This window comes from Carassius auratus, chromosome 23 (genome assembly GCF_003368295.1).
Source record: "Carassius auratus strain Wakin chromosome 23, ASM336829v1, whole genome shotgun sequence".
In the NCBI taxonomy this organism is placed as follows: domain Eukaryota; kingdom Metazoa; phylum Chordata; class Actinopteri; order Cypriniformes; family Cyprinidae; genus Carassius; species Carassius auratus.
This window is the reverse complement of record NC_039265.1, coordinates 17,826,087-17,843,572: the sequence shown is the minus strand read 5'-3', so window position 1 is coordinate 17,843,572 and position 17,486 is coordinate 17,826,087. Positions and strand designations below refer to the sequence as shown.

The window sequence follows — 17,486 nt, the reverse complement described above, 5'->3', positions numbered from 1 at the left end:
GGAAGCACAAACATTTAAGAGGTCTCCCTCTCCAGACGATTAACAGAGTGCAACCCCTGTTGTTAATTGGGTCAGATTATACCCACTTAATCACTCCAGTAGAGCCGGTGCGTGTGGGAACCCACGGGGGACCAGCCGCAGTGAAGACAAAGTTGGGCTGGACACTTCAGGGGCCGATCAGGTATAGCAAGGCGCAGGCAACATCACAACAATGTCTGCACATCTCCACCCTCTCACCCACTAACGAGCTTCTACAGAGTGTAGAGAGATTGTGGCAGCTGGATGTTCTGCCTTACAGGAGTGAAAAGCTTGTCACACGCTCCAGGCAGGATCAGGAAGCAGTCCGCCTGCTGGAGGCAAAGACCACACGAGTAGATGTTGATGGAATTCAGCGCTACGCTACTCCCCTCCTCAGGGTGAAGAACATGCCACTGCTTCAGGCACCTAAGGAGGCTGTGCTAGCTAATCTCCGCAGTACAGAGAGGCGTCTGCAGCGAGACCCTCAAAGAGCAGCAGCATACTGTGCAGAGATCGGAAAGCTGGAAAATGCAGGCTATGCAGTTAAAGTGTCAGAAGATGAGCTGAGCAAATCAGCTGAGTCGTGGTTCATCCCACATCACATGGTGAGCCATAACGGAAAGAACAGGATTGTGTTCAACTGTTCCTTCAAGTATAAGGAAAACAACCTCAATGAGCTGCTGTTGCCTGGGCCCACCTTAAGTTCCAGTCTACTGGGTGTACTGCTGCGCTTCAGAGAGCATGCGATTGCTATCAGCAGTGATATTAAGGGCATGTTTCATCAGGTGAGGCTGCTCCCCGAAGATAAGCCCTTGCTTCGCTTCCTGTGGCGAGACCTGAAAACAGAGGAACCACCCAGCATCTACACATGGCAAGTCCTTCCGTTTGGCACCACATGTAGCCCCTGCTGTGCAACTTATGCGCTGCAGAAACATGTGTTTGACCATAGTCAGCCAGGTGAAGATGTTCGAGTGTCAATAGAACGATCCTTTTATGTGGATAACTGTCTGCAAAGCCTCACATCTGTTGAAGAAGCCCGTCACCTGGTCGACCAACTGACCTCACTGCTGGCTACAGGTGGATTTGAATTACGCCAGTGGGCCAGTAACACCCCTGAGGTCATCAGCCATCTGCCCAAAGAAGCAAGATCTGAGAGCAGTGAGTTGTGGCTCAACGAATCAGGTACTGACCCACAGGAGCTGGCCCTGGGATTCCGCTGGCTCTGCAATTCAGACACTTTAAGGTATAAATACCATATGCTGGACCAACCCACACCCACCATGCGAAACATATACAGAGTTCTGGCACGCCTGTTCGACCCTCTGGGATTTATAGTCCCTTTCACTACACGGGCCAAGGTCTTGGTGCAGCACTTGTGGGACAAACAGAGAGACTGGGATGACCCTTCACTGCCTGAAGATGTGCTGCAGCCATGGATAATGTGGGAGAAAGAATTGCAGTATCTTTCTCAGATTCTACTGCCTCGCTGCTATGTGAGCCCTGAGATGAACACTTCAAACCTCCAGAGAGATTTACACATCTTTGCTGATGCGTCAGAGAAGGCATACGGCTCAGTGGCCTATCTGCGCACGGAGAGTTCACAGGGCTGTGTGGAAGTGTCATTCCTGCATGCTAGATCCAGAGTGGCCCCGAAGAAGCAGCAATCAATACCAAGACTAGAACTGTGTGCTGCCCTGACAGCTGCACAGCTAGCTGCACTACTTCAAAGAGAGCTGACTGTGAACATTCGCAATGTTATATGTTGGACCGACTCCACAACAGTACTTACATGGCTCCAGTCGGACTCCTGTCGGTACAAAGTATTCGTGGGAACAAGAATAGCTGAAATCCAGGAGCTGACTGATGTCCGGGCCTGGAGATATGTGGATTCTGCCAACAACCCAGCTGATGACATAACGCGGGGAAAAACATTGCTGGAACTGGCTGGTAAGAACAGATGGAGTCAGGGCCCTGCCTTCTTACAACAGTCGCCTGAATTCTGGCCTACACAGCCAGCCACAGAGATGACTGAGAATCCTGCTGAGCTGCGAAAACCTACTATCTGCTGTCTCACTACAAGTAGACAGACATCTCTGCTATCAAATGTTAATCAGTTTTCCTCATTCAGAGCACTGATAGAAGCGGTTGCACAATCTAGCCCTGTGTCATCAGTGAGCCCAGTCAGTCTTTCTGCTGATGACTACCGAGAAGCGGAGAGAGAAGCATTGAGACGAGCCCAACAGGACAGCTTTGCTGAGGAGCTCAGTCTTTTGAGTACCGGTAAGCCAGTAGCTGCCACCAGTAGGCTGATTTCCCTAGCACCAGAGTATGACAAGACTGTGAGACTCATCCGGGTTGGAGGAAGGCTCCGCCGCAGCGACCAGTTAGAACCAGATTCTATTCACCCAGTGGTCCTGGACCATCAGCATAAAGTGACCCAGCTCATCATTCAGGACATGGACAAGAGCCTTCACCATCCAGGATCAGAGCGCCTTTTTGCAGAGCTGCGTCGAAAATACTGGATTCTGCATGGCCGTGAAGCTGTAAAGCGCCATCAGCACTCCTGTCCGGACTGCCAGAGATGGAGAGCTTCTCCAGTAGTGCCCAAGATGGCAGACCTCCCACAGTCTAGATTACAGCTGCTGAAGCCCCCGTTCTTCTCTACGGGCATGGACTGCTTCGGGCCTTTCACAGTGAAGGTTGGCCGTCGCCATGAGAAGAGATGGGGCATACTATTTAAATGCATGACGACGCGTGCTGTGCATGTGGATGTTTTGTCCAGTATGGACTCGGATTCCTTTTTGATGGCCCTCCGCCGTTTTATAGCACGAAGGGGTAAACCAGCAGAGCTCTGGTCCGACCAGGGCACTAATTTTAAGGGAGGTGAAAGAGAACTCCAGGAGGCCTTCAGGTCATTACACTCCACACTCCAAACTCAACTGGCTAAACACCAGATCCGGTTTCAGTTTAACCCCCCAAGCGCACCACACTTTGGAGGAGTCTGGGAAAGGGAAGTGAGGTCTGTTAAAGCTGCACTGTATGCCACCATACAATCACAGACTGTCCCGGAAGAGGTCCTGCGGACGGTACTTATTGAAGTAGAAGGGATCTTAAATTCTAAGCCACTGGGATACGTTTCAACAGATGTGGCTGATGCTGACCCAGTAACCCCCAACTTGCTCCTCATGGGGCGGCTAGACCCCTCTTTACCACAGGCTGTGTATGCTGAGTCTGAGCTCTTGAGTCGCCGCCGTTGGAGACATACTCAGGTGCTGGCTGACCAGTTTTGGTCCCACTTTATACGACACTACCTCCCGACTCTTCAGACTCGCTCTAAGTGGCACAAGGACCCAGCTCAGCTGAAAACTGGAACCATAGTGATGGTGGTGGACCCACAGCTGCCCAGGGCACAGTGGCCTTTAGGTCATGTCACTGAGGTTATTCCAGGAACTGATGGGAGAGTCAGGACTGCAGTAGTCAAAGTCAAGGACAAAATCTACACGAGGCCCGTCGCTCGCCTTGTAGCTCTGCCTGCCATACCAGACACTGATACGGTCAGTCCTTCTTAGATTGGCAAATATAGTGTAACAAATTTGGGGGCGGCTGTGACGAAGGACGACTCATTTCAGGCATATAAAACTGACTGTTTGAGAATCAGCCAATCAGAAGTGTCACTGCGCTCTGCGGCTCGCGGAAGCAGACAGCTTTAGTTTCAGTTTCGAGACACTTGGAAGAGATCGCTGACGTTGAAAGACTGTGCAATGTTATTTCATAAATAATATAAGAAAGTTTTGCTGTACTTATTTAAAAGTTCCTAGTATTGTGTGCGTGCAACTACCAAACCACACACATATACTTTCAATCTTTATTTCAATAAAACACCTAAACGGAACATCTCGTCTGCATTCTAATCGATGACACAACCTTCCAAAAACCAGTCAAATTATACAGTCCTTAACAATCACCAAAACATATATATATATATATATATGCACATACATACGTGTGTATATATCAGACCAAAGGGACAATCCTTCTTTTCCTTCTTACTGCTGCTAACCAAGCTATGTGACGCCGCTTTGTTAACTGGGAGACCTGAGATCAAGGTGCGGTTTTCCAGCGGGAAAGGTGAAAAATCGCACTCCATTCAAATTTTTTTTCATGCCGGTCATGAGTACAAGTATGGCAGTTAATTTCACAACAAGGTTTTACCATTGTAACTTATTTTTTAGCTGTAGAGAGCAAACAAAAGTCTATTATCAATACAATACATACAGCAGCGTCCGTGTCCTAAAGTCCCAGAATGCAGTGCGTTGCTGACGTCATGTTCCCAAACTCTATAGGGAGTAACGATATGTTTTATGAAATGTAGTTAAGTCTTATGCTTTGGAATGTAGTGAAGTAAAAGTAAAAGTTACTCAAAATAAAACTACTCCAGTAAAGTACAGATACTTGAAAAATGTACTTAAGTACAGTAACGAAGTAAAGCTACTGGTATGTATGTTTCTCGAAATTGATTCTGAATAATTCAGATTGCTTTCATTTATTTATTTCAAAATGTGTGTGTGTTATGTTGCTGTTATGTGATGTGAAAGTAGCGATTGCTCATTGTAGAGGTAGAAGACCCGAGCAAAGTATAATGAACTTAGATGAGAGATATTTAAATTAAAATATCGATTCAATTACAATTGTATAGATCCGATATCATTACCAGTGTTGGCATCGATACTATCGATATTTAGATCGATCCGCCCACCCTTGCAGTTTGAGTAAACGGACCAATCACAGAATACTCTTTCTGTTATTTTTCATTAAAAATGTACACAAATATATAAAACCGAGATCAGGTAAAAGACACACCTCTGTGAATGAAATAACGTGACTTTGGCGATTTGAAACGCGCTCGAAACAAAAGATGTACGAACGTTTTCCAACGCAGCAGTGTTTGGAAAGTTATTCCAGAGATGAAGGGTGTTGTGATTGTGTACCATACTCCCAATAGATGGCAGTAGTGTCCGATTTTGTAGTTTAAACTCCCCTCTAAACGAAACGAAGCAGCTGACATTTTTTTTTTACAGTTCAGACAGTGCTCAGTTTCCGAAGAAACCAGCAGAATTTTGAGAATATAATGTTTAAAATGTAACAGTAGTAAATGAAGGGTAATATGTCTGTCCGTGCTGCACATTGATGGTTTCATAACGTAAATCTGTCAGCCCTAGAAAAAAGGGAGGCGTCACTGGAAGTAAAGCTGATGGATAGAGACAAAAAACTGAGCAGAGAGGTTTGTACATGAACAAGATTCACGTAATCGTGAATGATTGTGCGCGCTCTTCTTTCCAGTTTTTCCTTTCTGCACTGAACTTTTTAAATGGATTTTTTTGTAATTCTATTCTCACGTTTCAAATCGTTTCCAACTGATTATGCTTCATCTGTTTATAGCCAGTGTAAATCAATAACAAATTTGTTCTATAAATGTCATTCAAATTACACATTGGCTCATGCACAGATGAGTTTCTTTGCAGATGAAGAGACCGCACTTCTTAAATGTATCAGTATTTTCTAAGGAGATATTGTAAGGGTTAGTGGAAGCTTCAAGCATTTCTGTCAGACATAATGACCGAGCATGTCATTATATACATGTATTGCCACTGTGGTTCTTTGTTTCTTAGGCGATGGAAAAGGTTTCAGTGGGTGTGACTGAGTCAGTCTTGAGCATTAGAGATCAGAGATCCAGAAACACACATGACTCAGAGACCAGCCTCAGTTTACTTTGTTACACTGACACTCAAGAGAGTCATGAATCCACTGATCAGATCTCTGCAGAGTCTTTGGGTTCAGACGGTAATGCTGAAGAAGAGCAGACAGCACTTAAGAAGACATGCACAGTGAATCTGGAGGACTGCAGGAACCTAGCGAAGATGAAAAGAGAAACCACAGCTGATGAAGAACGGAGCGATGATGATGATGTTTTTATTCCATCAGGTAATTTCCTTTGTACATTTTTATTTTATTTATCTGCCTTGTCAATACCGGTTACAAGGAAGATGGTTTCAAAGTCATTGTTTTTAATGTTATTTGTTACCTATGTGCAAAAGTCTGGCTTTTAACCATGATGTTTTAATTAACGGGATGTAATAATTGCTAGTTTTATTATATGCAATATATATCTTGCTTGTATTTTAGGGGAAAACTTTATTTCTTATCCATGTTGTCCCTCAAAACTGAAGGCTATGAAAAAAAATATAAATGTATTATTGTATCTTACGCTACAGTTAAATCCAAGAGAAGGTTTAATTTGAGGGTTAATTTACATTCAGCTTCAAAATCTCCTACTTAAAGGGATAGTTCACCCCAAAATGAAAATTGTCATTAATTGCTCACCCTCATATCATTCCAAACCTGGAAGACCTTTATCTTCGGAACACAAATTAAGATATTTTTGATGCATTTCGAGAGCTCTCTGTCCCTCTCATAGACAGCAAGGATCCTGACACGATCAAGGCTCAGAGAAACGAAGCAATGTATCGTTAAAATAATCCATGTGACTTCAGTGACTCAACCGCAATTTTACTTTTTGTGCGCAAAGAAAATAAAAATAGCGACTTAATTCAACAATTCCTCTTCTTTGCGTCACCCTATAGCACCATTTTAGAGAGTATCACATATGTAAACACATTATGCAACGTATGTATGCAGATATGTAGTTTACATTGTAATCAAAGTGTAAACAGTGTATCTTCGTATGGTGTTGATGACAGAAGAGAATAATACTCTTCAAAATTGAGCTATAGGGTGAGGCGGAGGAGACTAATTAACGAATTGTATAAACACAACAGAATTTACTCTAAGCATGTAAAGTAGATGCTCAAGGTCTTGTTTTCTGCAAAAAGCAAGATAAGTAGTTGCCCTCCATTTCTTTTTTGCTTTACATTAGTCACCATATGATTGATTTTTGACTATGGACTGTGTTTATTTTTAGACTTAAAAGAGGAAAGTGAAGTGCTGAGTGAAGTGGAGGAGATGCATCAGCGTCAGAAACCTCATGAGGTTTTAAGTGAAGAAACGTCTTCCACAGGCCATGAATGTGGAACGAGTTTAGTTCAGGAAGGTCAAAAACCATACAAATGCCCTCAGTGTGGAAGGAGTTTTTCACAAAGAGAACAGCTTGAAATGCATATGAACGTTCACACCGGAGAGAAACCTTTTGCCTGCCATGAATGTGGAAAGAGTTTCACACGTCAAGGAAGCCTTAATGTGCACATGAGAGTCCATACTGGAGAGAAACCTTTCCTGTGCCCTCAATGTGGAAAGAGTTTCAGTATTAAACTATATCTTAAGAATCACCTGAAAATTCATACTGGAGAGAAGCCGTACACATGCACCGAGTGTGGGAGGATTTTCTCACAAAGAGGACACCTTGACACGCACATGAGATCTCACACCGGAGAGAAACCTTATTCGTGCCAAGAGTGTGGAAAGAGTTTCACACGCCAAGGAAGACTTAATATTCACATGAGAACTCACACTGGAGAGAAGCCGTTCACGTGCCCTGAGTGTGAGAAGAGTTTCATTGGTAAACATTACCTTAAGGATCACCTGAAAGTTCATACTGGAGAGAAACCGTACACATGCACTCAGTGTGGGAAGAGTTTTGCACATAAAGGCATCCTTAACGTGCACATGAGAGTTCACACCGGAGAGAAACCTTATACCTGCCACGAGTGTGGAAAGAGTTTCACACGGGCAGAGAGTGTAAAAGAACATCAACTACGAATTCACTCTAGAGAAAAGTCAAACTGTGATCAGTAAAACATGATTTGGGGGTTTAGAACTTGTCTGTATCTGATACAAGAAAGACTTTCTTTTTAAAAGTCACTTGCTCTATATATATGCTATGGATTATACTAAAAAAAACAATGTTTTTTTATCTGTAAAGTGAGCTCAACAAAAACTCTTTGTGCACAGCACACAGACCCAACTATTAATTAATGAATTCCATTGTTGTCTAATTTAATAATCAGTTTTTATTTGAAATTGCAGCTATAATACATTTTTTATGTTTAATCATAACAGTTCTGCAGGGCCGTGGACTGTAGACTATTTAATTGTATGTAATTTGTGTATTTAATTTGGTGCTTATTTAATGTTTATCAATATAAAATGACAAAATTAAAGAAATCTGGGATCGTCATGGACCTTGTAACTCTCCACCATCTTCTTGAGGAACAAAAGATCGAAGCAGCGCATGGCTAGTCTGTTGTATGAAGCGATGGTCATGCACTACACTGGAGTGCTAAAATCATCTTGAGAAAGAACCGGAATCTTCTCAACTTCAACCCGCAAAAGAGTGAGTGGAGTTTGACTATCAAACAGTCCCACAAAGACTTTGTTTCTGGTTATTATGTCCCAAAATTTCTGAATTGGTTGCTGCATTTGTCAAAAATAATTTTGTTATGAGGCCTGGGGTTCATGGATCTTAGCTTATGTTGCATCTGTTTTCCATAAATTTAGTTTTTTTTTGTTTTTTTTTAAGGGGGGGGGGTGGGCGAAGCACAAAACAATCAAGCTATTGCACCAAATTTTTGAGGAATTGGTTGAATTTTCATTCATTTGTGAAATTGCAAAAAATCAATCACCCAAAGTGTAGTTGTTTGCATTATGAATATAAATGTGCAGTGAAAATTATGGGAATGATGGATGACTGAAAGCAAGTGTGGGGGTGAACAAATATTCATAGTACAGAATTTATAAAGAGAGTTAAAAGTTTTTTTGACATATGAGGAAAAAGTGATGGTTACTATATGTCTTATGAGAATGGAAAACCAGTAGAGAAAAATGTTATGTAGAGAAAAGTTAGTTTAGTTTTCATTTCTTCCCAACAAAGCTGTTGCTTTAATCAGAACAGGCATTGCTATGCAAAATGATCAACAATTTTTCATTATTATTATTTTTGTTCATTGTCATTAATGGCATTTACACTTGTCTCCCTTCAGTCTCTTCATTGGACTCTGCAGTATAAGAAGTACATGAACTATCCAGTGGACCCGGGCGCTCCCAATCAGACCAAACAGATTTGGGCTACAGAGTTCAACTTCAGACTGCAAACACCAGACCTCATCATCACTGTACGTCAATGATCTACTTGTCTTTATTTGGGACATGTAACAAGCAGCACAAATTTTTACATTTCTTGACATTGACATGTTGTCATTTTCACCCGACTCCAGATTAGTCACATAGGTTTTAAATCTGATGTGATTGGCTAGAAATGGTTTGTAATCTTGATCATGGATCTTAGATTCAAAGCCTTGCTACTTTAAATTTAGCAAGCACATCTTTTTGACTTGGCATGCAGATTTTCTTTTTTTTTTTTTTTCTTGTCCTTTTACAACATGTGCATATTTAATCTTTCAGATCAAGTGCTTCATGTTTGGTATGTTTATTCATTTATTTGAAAGGACAGGTGAAATGATCAGTGGGCTTGAGTTTTTACCTTCATCATTATAACATGGGCTGAGGAATGGATAGAGTTTGTCAGTGAAAGACTGACCAGTGAAAGAGTAGATATGAGAGCTGGACTCTACGTCATAAAAAGAAACCAGACCCTCCTTGTAATCCACAAACACACCAACCTTCTCAAGCGTCTCTCTCTGAGACAAAGAGACACAGGGATTTTCACAAGCTTTATATTGATTCTCATTCCTCAGAACCAAAGTCCAGCATCCATCCTCAGGACTCAGTCTGACCTTCCCCTTCCTATTGATGGATTCTCTGGCCACTCCTAAATCCCACTCAGTCTTGCCCTTCACCTGCACCTCAAAATAAAATTTCCCTGAAGAGAAAGCCTCTTTTCCCAGAATATCTAAACATGAATCAAATCTCTTTGGATAGTTAGGAAGGCTCTGTTTAACGTTTCCATGAAGGACCTGTTTTCCATCCTTAGACAAGATGAGTTCAGGATAAGCTGTATCGGGATCTAGAGTCACGTCCACTAAGAGAGAGATCAGAGAATATGAAAAAGCATTCAGCAAATTAGTTTATAAATGCAAACTGTGCTGTATATGAGAAATGCAGTTCACAGACTGTACCTGCATACTGCTGCATCATCTTCAACACTGTGGACACAAATGTCAATGAGACTTTGAGAAACAACTATTCAATTGCTGAATCTATTGACCTCAGACAATGATGCTGACTCGTCCCTCAGTTTATAAAAAGGAAGAAAAAAAAATCAAGAGTTGCACTTGGCCTATTTATGTCACTGTTGGTGGAAAATCAGTATTGTTTATTTAATGTTACAATATAAATGGACAATTGTATCACCAGTTTTATGCTAAAACATTATTTTACGATGAAAGGTGCTATAGTTATATTCAAATACTTATACTCTCATTTGAAATTGAAATTATTTTTTATGTTCATTCAGTGACCTTAATGTATAAGTGTATTTACTTTAAATTCTACTCTAAACTTTAATTTTACAAACTAATCGATGTGTCCATATTTTTTTCCTCTGAAAAGCATGTCATCAATAGAGCTGCAGCTGCATTTAACCCATGAACAAATGTAGTTTATACACAGGGTTTCATATTGACTTACCAGTTTGGCCAAGACTTTTATGTGCAATTTCAAATTCCTTCAGCTGAATTAGAGCTTTATTGAGAGTGCACACATTCATATTAAAGTCAGTACTGATCTCTGTCCAGTTTTTATGTTGTATAGAAGTGCAAATGGATGAGTACATCTACAAGAGGAGATAGAAAAAAAATGTATCAGCATGAAAAGCATTTTATAACGCATATGCTTTATCATAAATGAGAGATGTTCACAGACCTGTAGGAGGTGGAGATCATCCTCAGTCTTTGAGAGCTGTTCCAGCTCAATGTGTCTCTTCTTTAGCTCAGAGATTTCCTGCTGCAGCTCTTTAATAAGATCTTTGGCCTGTTTCTCTGTTGATTTCTGCTGCTTCTCCATTTTGTCCAGCAGCTCAGACTTAAAACTCTCAAAGGAGCGGCTTAGATCAGTGAAGAGCTCATCACTGGTTGATTTCTCTTTCTGTGAGATCAATTATACGATTAATCTTTTAAGTATTTAGATATGGGTTAATTCAAAAACCATTATAAAGAAGATAGAAATGTTAGAACACTAGTAATTTTACATTATTTGATTTTCTATTCACCTTTCTCATCTCTACTGAGAGCATGATCTCTTGAGTCTTCTTCATTCTCTCCTCGATCATCTGCTGCAAATATGTCTGTCTCTTAACGATCTGATTCTACAAACAGAGAAAACCATTGAAGCATTTATGATTTTTAAAATCATTTAAAGGCCCCAGGAATTTAAAATTGTGTTTTTGTATATTTTAATCCATGTCTGACAGTTTAAAGGGTGACTTGGATTTGAAAAAAAAAAAAAACCTGACAAAATCAACTTCTAGGAGATGGAATAAAAGACAGGTGAGATCTTCAACCTGTCAACATGCATTGCATTTCATGGGCTCTTTTATAGTGTTTGTATTTCTTGCCTTCTTCTCTTGACTCTCCTCCTTTATAGGAACAGTGCTGTGATTTCTGTGGTCACCTTCAGTGCAGGACAGACACACACACATCTGGTCATCTCTGCAGAACAACTCCAATGGTCTCTCGTGTTTCTGGCATATATAATGCTCCAGATTCTCCACAGCATCGATCAGTGTGTGTTTCTTTAGACGTGGGACTCTGTGATGAGGTTTCAGGTGAGCTTCACAGTAAGAGCTTTGACACACCAAGCAGGTCTTAAGGGCTTTCTGCTTTCTTTCATCGCAGATGTCACAGAACACCTCAGGTGTTTCTAGTTTAAGCTTCTCCTTAAAGTGTTGTACAACCTCTCTGAGTGTTGTATTAATCTTGAGATGAGGTCTTTTGTTGAATATTGCATTACAATTTGGGCAGAAACAGCGTGGATTGGTTTTCCAGCATTTGTTCAGGCAGGTTCTGCAGAAGTTGTGTCCACATGGAGTGGTGACCGGATCATTGAACACATCCAGACAGATGGAGCACTGGAGCTCCTCATTTAGTGGATCACCGGAGGATGCCATGGCTGAAAAGGCAAACAGTAACAATACACCCTCTGCAATTCTGAATTGAACAATGTACTGTACTGTAGATAATGCTAATACTGTTTACTGATATGGCCAGGGCTTTGGCTGGATATCTGATTGATAAGTCTGACGTCATACATCGACGCTTCCATGTCCAAACACTCTATGAGATACCACAAGAAAACAACAAACGGTGCTAATATACACTCACAGGGTAATATAAAACTACCAAACAAATTACAGGCTTCCAGACTAACATTTGTGTGATTTAGTAGCAAATTGAAATAAAGTTTGCCACTTTTTTTTTTTACTTCATACACAAAAAAAGTTTAAAACTCTTGCCACTTTTTTTTTTTTTACTTCATACACAAAAAAAGTTTAAAACTCTAACAAAATCTGATTTCTTGATGATTTGATATTTTTTAATAGTGATTTTATAAATTTCAAAATATAGAGAAAAGTATAAATTAATGACTAATAAGCAGAAAGTGCTCCTCTACTGCTGTCTACTAGTTATAAGTGTGATTTGATGTATTTTTAAAAGTTTACATGAGTGTTTGTTTACCACAAAGTTTTGTTCATATCATAAAAAATAACATTCAAACTGGATCATTTTAGAGCTTTAAAGTGCTGGAAATAGTTGTGTGAAATGCTTGAAAGCAGAGCCGGATTATCCATAAGGGCACTTGGGCCAGTGCCCAGGGGCACCAACCATTCACAACAACTAGGGGCCACCACATGACACAAGCTTTAAAAATATTTTTAGTAAATTATGTTTTATTATTAACTTGAAATTATTTAAAGACCATACATAACTCGTTTATGAACACTAACTTATAATAATAACAATTATAATAATACATTATAAGTAAATAAAGATTACATGACCACTATCAGTCCCCCCCTTCTGTCCCCTATCTGTCAGAGTTGAGTTGGTCCACAACAAATGTGTCATTTTTTTAAACTGCTACAGAAAGATAACTCGCTGGGTGTTTCTTCATTTTCTTTGTGGTGGAAACGCAGCTTAAATGAATCAAAATGGACAGACGTCAATTGAGTGGTTTTGCAAAAAGAAATTTAAAGAAAGACAAGGATGCTAGACGTTTAGCTACAATTCAAAATGTTCCAGGGATCGAAAGTTTTTTTTTTTTAAATGAGTGAAGAATGTGCTCAGGACGACAATGACACAGAAGCGATCCCTGTTTCCCATTGAAGTTAAAGTTAAAACATTACCGTCTACAGCAATATTTTTTCTTGATTGTAAATAAATGCGACGTATAGTCCAGTGCGACTTATGGGGGGGGGGGGGGCTTTTGAGGTATAGTGCCCAAGGGGCACCACACTGTCTTAAAAAAGTCATTGCTTGAAAGTCATTGAAAAGTGCTTGAATTTCTCTCTCAAAAGGTTGTACAAACCCTGAAATGATTGATATAATGCATTGGACTATTTTTACCACAACACCATGGTTACAGTTAGCGCTACCACTTCTGGTTTACTGAAATATTTCAGCGCTGTTTATAACAGACATTTCTGTGCAGAGTTTGAATGATTCTCACTAGATCTCCCAGTAATCTTATCACTGAGCAGCAAATTCAAACGCTTCTCACTGGATCTCGTAGCACTGTTGCATTTGGCTGCTGAGTAAAGCTGTTCTGAGCTGATAAACGGTCCGCGCAGCTCATCTGAAACATAGCACAGTTTAGTTTTGCTTTCCGTTTGATGTTTCTCAAATGCAACAGAAATGGAAGAGCTTATGAGTTGGGCAACATGATGGTCACTCCAGTGTGACTGCTCACAAAAAATTAGACGCACTGGCAGAAAAAAATGGTCACAAAATGCCACCTTTTGGGCGCAGTCTGGAGCCCTGAATTGTAATCTTAAACTTTTACTCCATACCGAAATCCCAGATACCCAGACAATACAAATATAGATAAATAAATATATAAATTATTTGTGTCTGGGACGCTGTGAGCATGAAGACTGTAGTGTACACCATAAGATTTTAAATTGTTAGCTTAAATGTTTAATTTGAATAAACTGTGCTCATAAACGGCTGTTGAGATAGTATTGAAAAAGAAATCCTTATACTATAGTCTTTGGTATTAATGAGTTGAGGCTTGGACCTGGAAACAGCATTTCTTACGTCACGACTTAACAAGAATATGGGCATGTACAGTTTTGTAACAATATACCACAGTAGGTATGGCATACTTCAAAAGTTGCTAACAACACTTATCATAAACTGGTCTAACTGGTGTGTTAACTTGTACAGTTTCCTTTTCCTAAATACAAAAGTCGAATCAAGGTCATATCTGGGCTTGTGTTTAAATTCATGTCATAGATAAAGTAATAAAAAATAATTTTATGTTTGAAAATGAAATACTATAGTGTCTAGAAACAGCAATTTCTGTCAAAGTACTTGATTGTCATCTCTATCCTGTATAACCCTTACGAAAATTAACCATGGTTTTACTACAAATAAAACCAAAAAACCATGGTTACTGTAGTTAAACCATGGTAACCACAAATTAACCATGGTTTTGCTATATTAACCATAGTTTAACCATGGTATTTGTAGTAAATCTGTGGTTTTACAAATGGCAGTCAATACGCCAAAAAACCATGGGTTACTACAGTTTTACTATAATAAAACCATGGTTATTTTTCGTAAGGGAAGAAAACTTTAATGCAGAAACTGTATAAAGTTAGGTCTTTGCGACAGTTTTTATATGAAAGAGTAACCTTAACGGTAAAATAGTTAACGTTATTCATAAAGCAGTTGGCCCTCAATATATTTCTAGTCACAAAATAAACGCCACTTATAAGTTACTGTCATTTTACACGTTTTTATTGTACTGTTTTCACACTCATTCATTCGACAACACATCTCGAAATTTGCTTTACAGCCAAATACATTACATATTTTAAATATTCTGATATTTCAGAGTTTGAATTGGCCATCACTAATTTCAGACTGTTTGAATGAATCTGTGTTGGTTCTTCTTTGGTTAAGTTTAACCTTCACTAAAGTATTTCACTACTTTCATGAATATTCACTGCAACATGGCAAAATAATAGTGAAATTAACTTCTGGAATTTATGTCGTTTTATTTAGTTCCTTTTTATTACCGTGGCAAATATCGAGTTAAACTATATCTCTGGATGCAACTACAAATTGCCTGGACCGCCATCACGATCCTGAAGCGGGAATCTCAGATTTTTAAATCTCAACGGTAATTTTCTGACTGTCTGCCTGAGGAGTATCTGTTGGTTTGTCGACGATAGGCCTATGTGAGTACTAATTTTGTTTAATTTTCAGGATATAAAAGTTTATTTAAAGAAAGAAAGAAAGAAAGAAAAACTTTATACGCAGGTAAAAATGTATTATCGAATAGGAAACCATCGGTAAATCACAAATAAATAGAAAATACTCACAGAGAACTAAAAGTCTTCTTCACTCCGGACGGTCGGACCCATAATAGACAGTAAAAGAAAGGTCGGACCCAGGCCAGGACAATCCCTTTGCATGCCACTAGCAGATCTTTTTTTACAGAAACGAAAGTGAGATTCATCCTCAATAAATTTAGTCCCGAGTCTAAACGGTAGGAGGCGCCGCAGATCTTCAGCACTTTGCTAAAATCATGAAGAAAGACAAGCCTTTGTGTCTGTTTACAGATTTATTTGCGTTAGGCTATTACACACACACACGTTTAATCCCTGATTTCATAATTTTGATAGAATTTTGTATTATTGTTATTATTTTTATTTTTTTGAGAAAACATAGAGATAAATATAAGGATTTAGGCTCATTAGGTTCTATGAGACACTATACTTGACTTCAACTTGTTTTTTAGGGCCCGAGCACCGATGGTGTGAGGACCCTCTTGTATCTGCTTTGTTTATTATTATTATTAGGGCTCAAGCCCGAAGGGGCGAAGAGCCCTATTGTTCTTCTAAGGATTATTCTTGTTATTATTATTATTATTTTTATTTTTTATTAAACCTTCCGGGGGTTTTTGGGGGCCTTAACATGCTCAAAAACTCTTGAAAATTGGCACACACATTGGAATCTGCGGCCATCAGGACGCCGCAGAGGCTGGGACCCGGGCGTGGCACAGGGGCTCTACAGCGCCCCCTGGAACACAGTCAGAAATCTTGAACCATAGCTCACACACACTTGCATGTATTTATATGAAACTCAGTACACTTATAGATCTCATTGAGCCGAACAACTTTCACACTTTATGTCATAGGCTCCGCCCAACAGGAAATCAGCTATTCAGGGCTGTTTAAAAAAAGCATGCTCTGGAATTTGAAATACTCCTCTGAGGTTTTCAACCCGTTCGCCACGAAACTCGGTGAACATGATCTCAAGACATTGAGGATGAAAAATTGCGAGGGGATTTTTGATATCTCGAACGGTTTGCCCGTGGCGAGGCGTGGAACTTATGGCGAGAAATGAGAAACAGGAAATGTCTAATAACATCCACATACATTTCCTGAATTTGATCAAACTTCATGGGTTTGTTCGTTGTATGATACCGATTGTATATATGTGACTATTAAGAGTCAACGTTATAGCGCCACCAACTGGCAGCAGGAAGTGTGTCATTTTCCAAATGCTTTGAATTCAGCATCTTATTTTTACTCGATTTACTTAAAACTTCATCAGAATAATGACAAAACACGGCCGATGAAAATCTGTTGTGGGGATATTGATATCTGATATAGTGTTGCCATGGCAACGTGTCAAACTTGAATGTTCTGTTATGGTGAGTTTGAGGCAGACAACAAGCTCAGATTTACATGAAACTCAAAACACATATCAGTATTAGTGATAGCTAGACAATGGAAAAAGCTTTTAAAAGGGCGTGGAAGAGAAACTCTATAGCGCCACCTTTTGTCAAAAGTGGGGGGGTTAGTTTTAGCTACAGACACCAAACTCGGTACAAAAATTGTTCTTATCAAGACGGACAACTTTCTAATTCACAGTCATCAGCTACGATCAACAGGAAGTCAGCTATTTTGATTTGAATGTGGATTTTTTTTTTTACATTTAGCTGTGAATTAATGCATACTGCTCAGAGGATAGTAACACTATACACACCAAACTTTGTCTACATGATGCCAAAACATTTTAAACAACTCAAATTGCCAATGGATTTTGGATAGCTTGAACGGTTTTGTCGTAGTGATTTTTTTAAATGACAGTAAAAATGGAATTATTAATTGTCCTGCATTTTTAAATTCCAAACACTTCAAAACCTTTTTTCATACAGAAAAAAAGTCATTCTGAGTAAATATGGATAGTTTCACGACTTTACATCACTGTATGGATAACAGAAAATTAAAAAACTGTCAGACATCTCATCTCACTCAGTCCCTCTGT

The 17,486-nt window shown here is 39.7% G+C and overlaps 2 protein-coding genes across 4 annotated transcripts; one reads left to right on the top strand and one right to left on the bottom strand.

The window, feature by feature from the left end:
- Nucleotides 1–5,092: 5,092 nt before the first annotated feature.
- On the top strand, nt 5,093–8,209 carry LOC113041602 (gastrula zinc finger protein XlCGF8.2DB-like). Of its 2 annotated transcripts, none has more exons than XM_026200228.1 (3): nt 5,093–5,299; nt 5,688–6,000; nt 6,998–8,209. In XM_026200228.1, the coding sequence occupies exons 1-3, from the start codon at nt 5,270–5,272 to the stop codon at nt 7,825–7,827; spliced, it is 1,173 nt and encodes a 390-aa protein (XP_026056013.1). In that variant the 5' UTR covers nt 5,093–5,269; the 3' UTR covers nt 7,828–8,209. The 2 variants fall into 2 exon arrangements, with proteins under 2 accessions (XP_026056013.1, XP_026056014.1); XM_026200229.1 differs by having other exon boundaries at nt 5,093–5,596.
- Nucleotides 8,210–9,140: 931 nt separating this feature from the next.
- Nucleotides 9,141–15,810, bottom strand: LOC113041600 (nuclear factor 7, brain-like). 2 transcript variants are annotated; one of them, XM_026200224.1, is made up of 7 exons: nt 15,533–15,810; nt 11,543–12,096; nt 11,198–11,293; nt 10,852–11,073; nt 10,618–10,762; nt 10,107–10,133; nt 9,141–10,009 (listed from the first exon to the last, which is right to left on the bottom strand). In XM_026200224.1, exons 2-7 carry the CDS (start codon nt 12,092–12,094, stop codon nt 9,462–9,464), a joined length of 1,590 nt encoding a protein of 529 aa, XP_026056009.1. In that variant the 5' UTR covers nt 12,095–12,096; nt 15,533–15,810; the 3' UTR covers nt 9,141–9,461. The 2 variants fall into 2 exon arrangements, with proteins under 2 accessions (XP_026056009.1, XP_026056011.1); XM_026200226.1 differs by lacking the exon at nt 15,533–15,810 and having other exon boundaries at nt 11,543–12,397.
- Between the last annotated feature and the right edge of the window lie 1,676 nt (nt 15,811–17,486).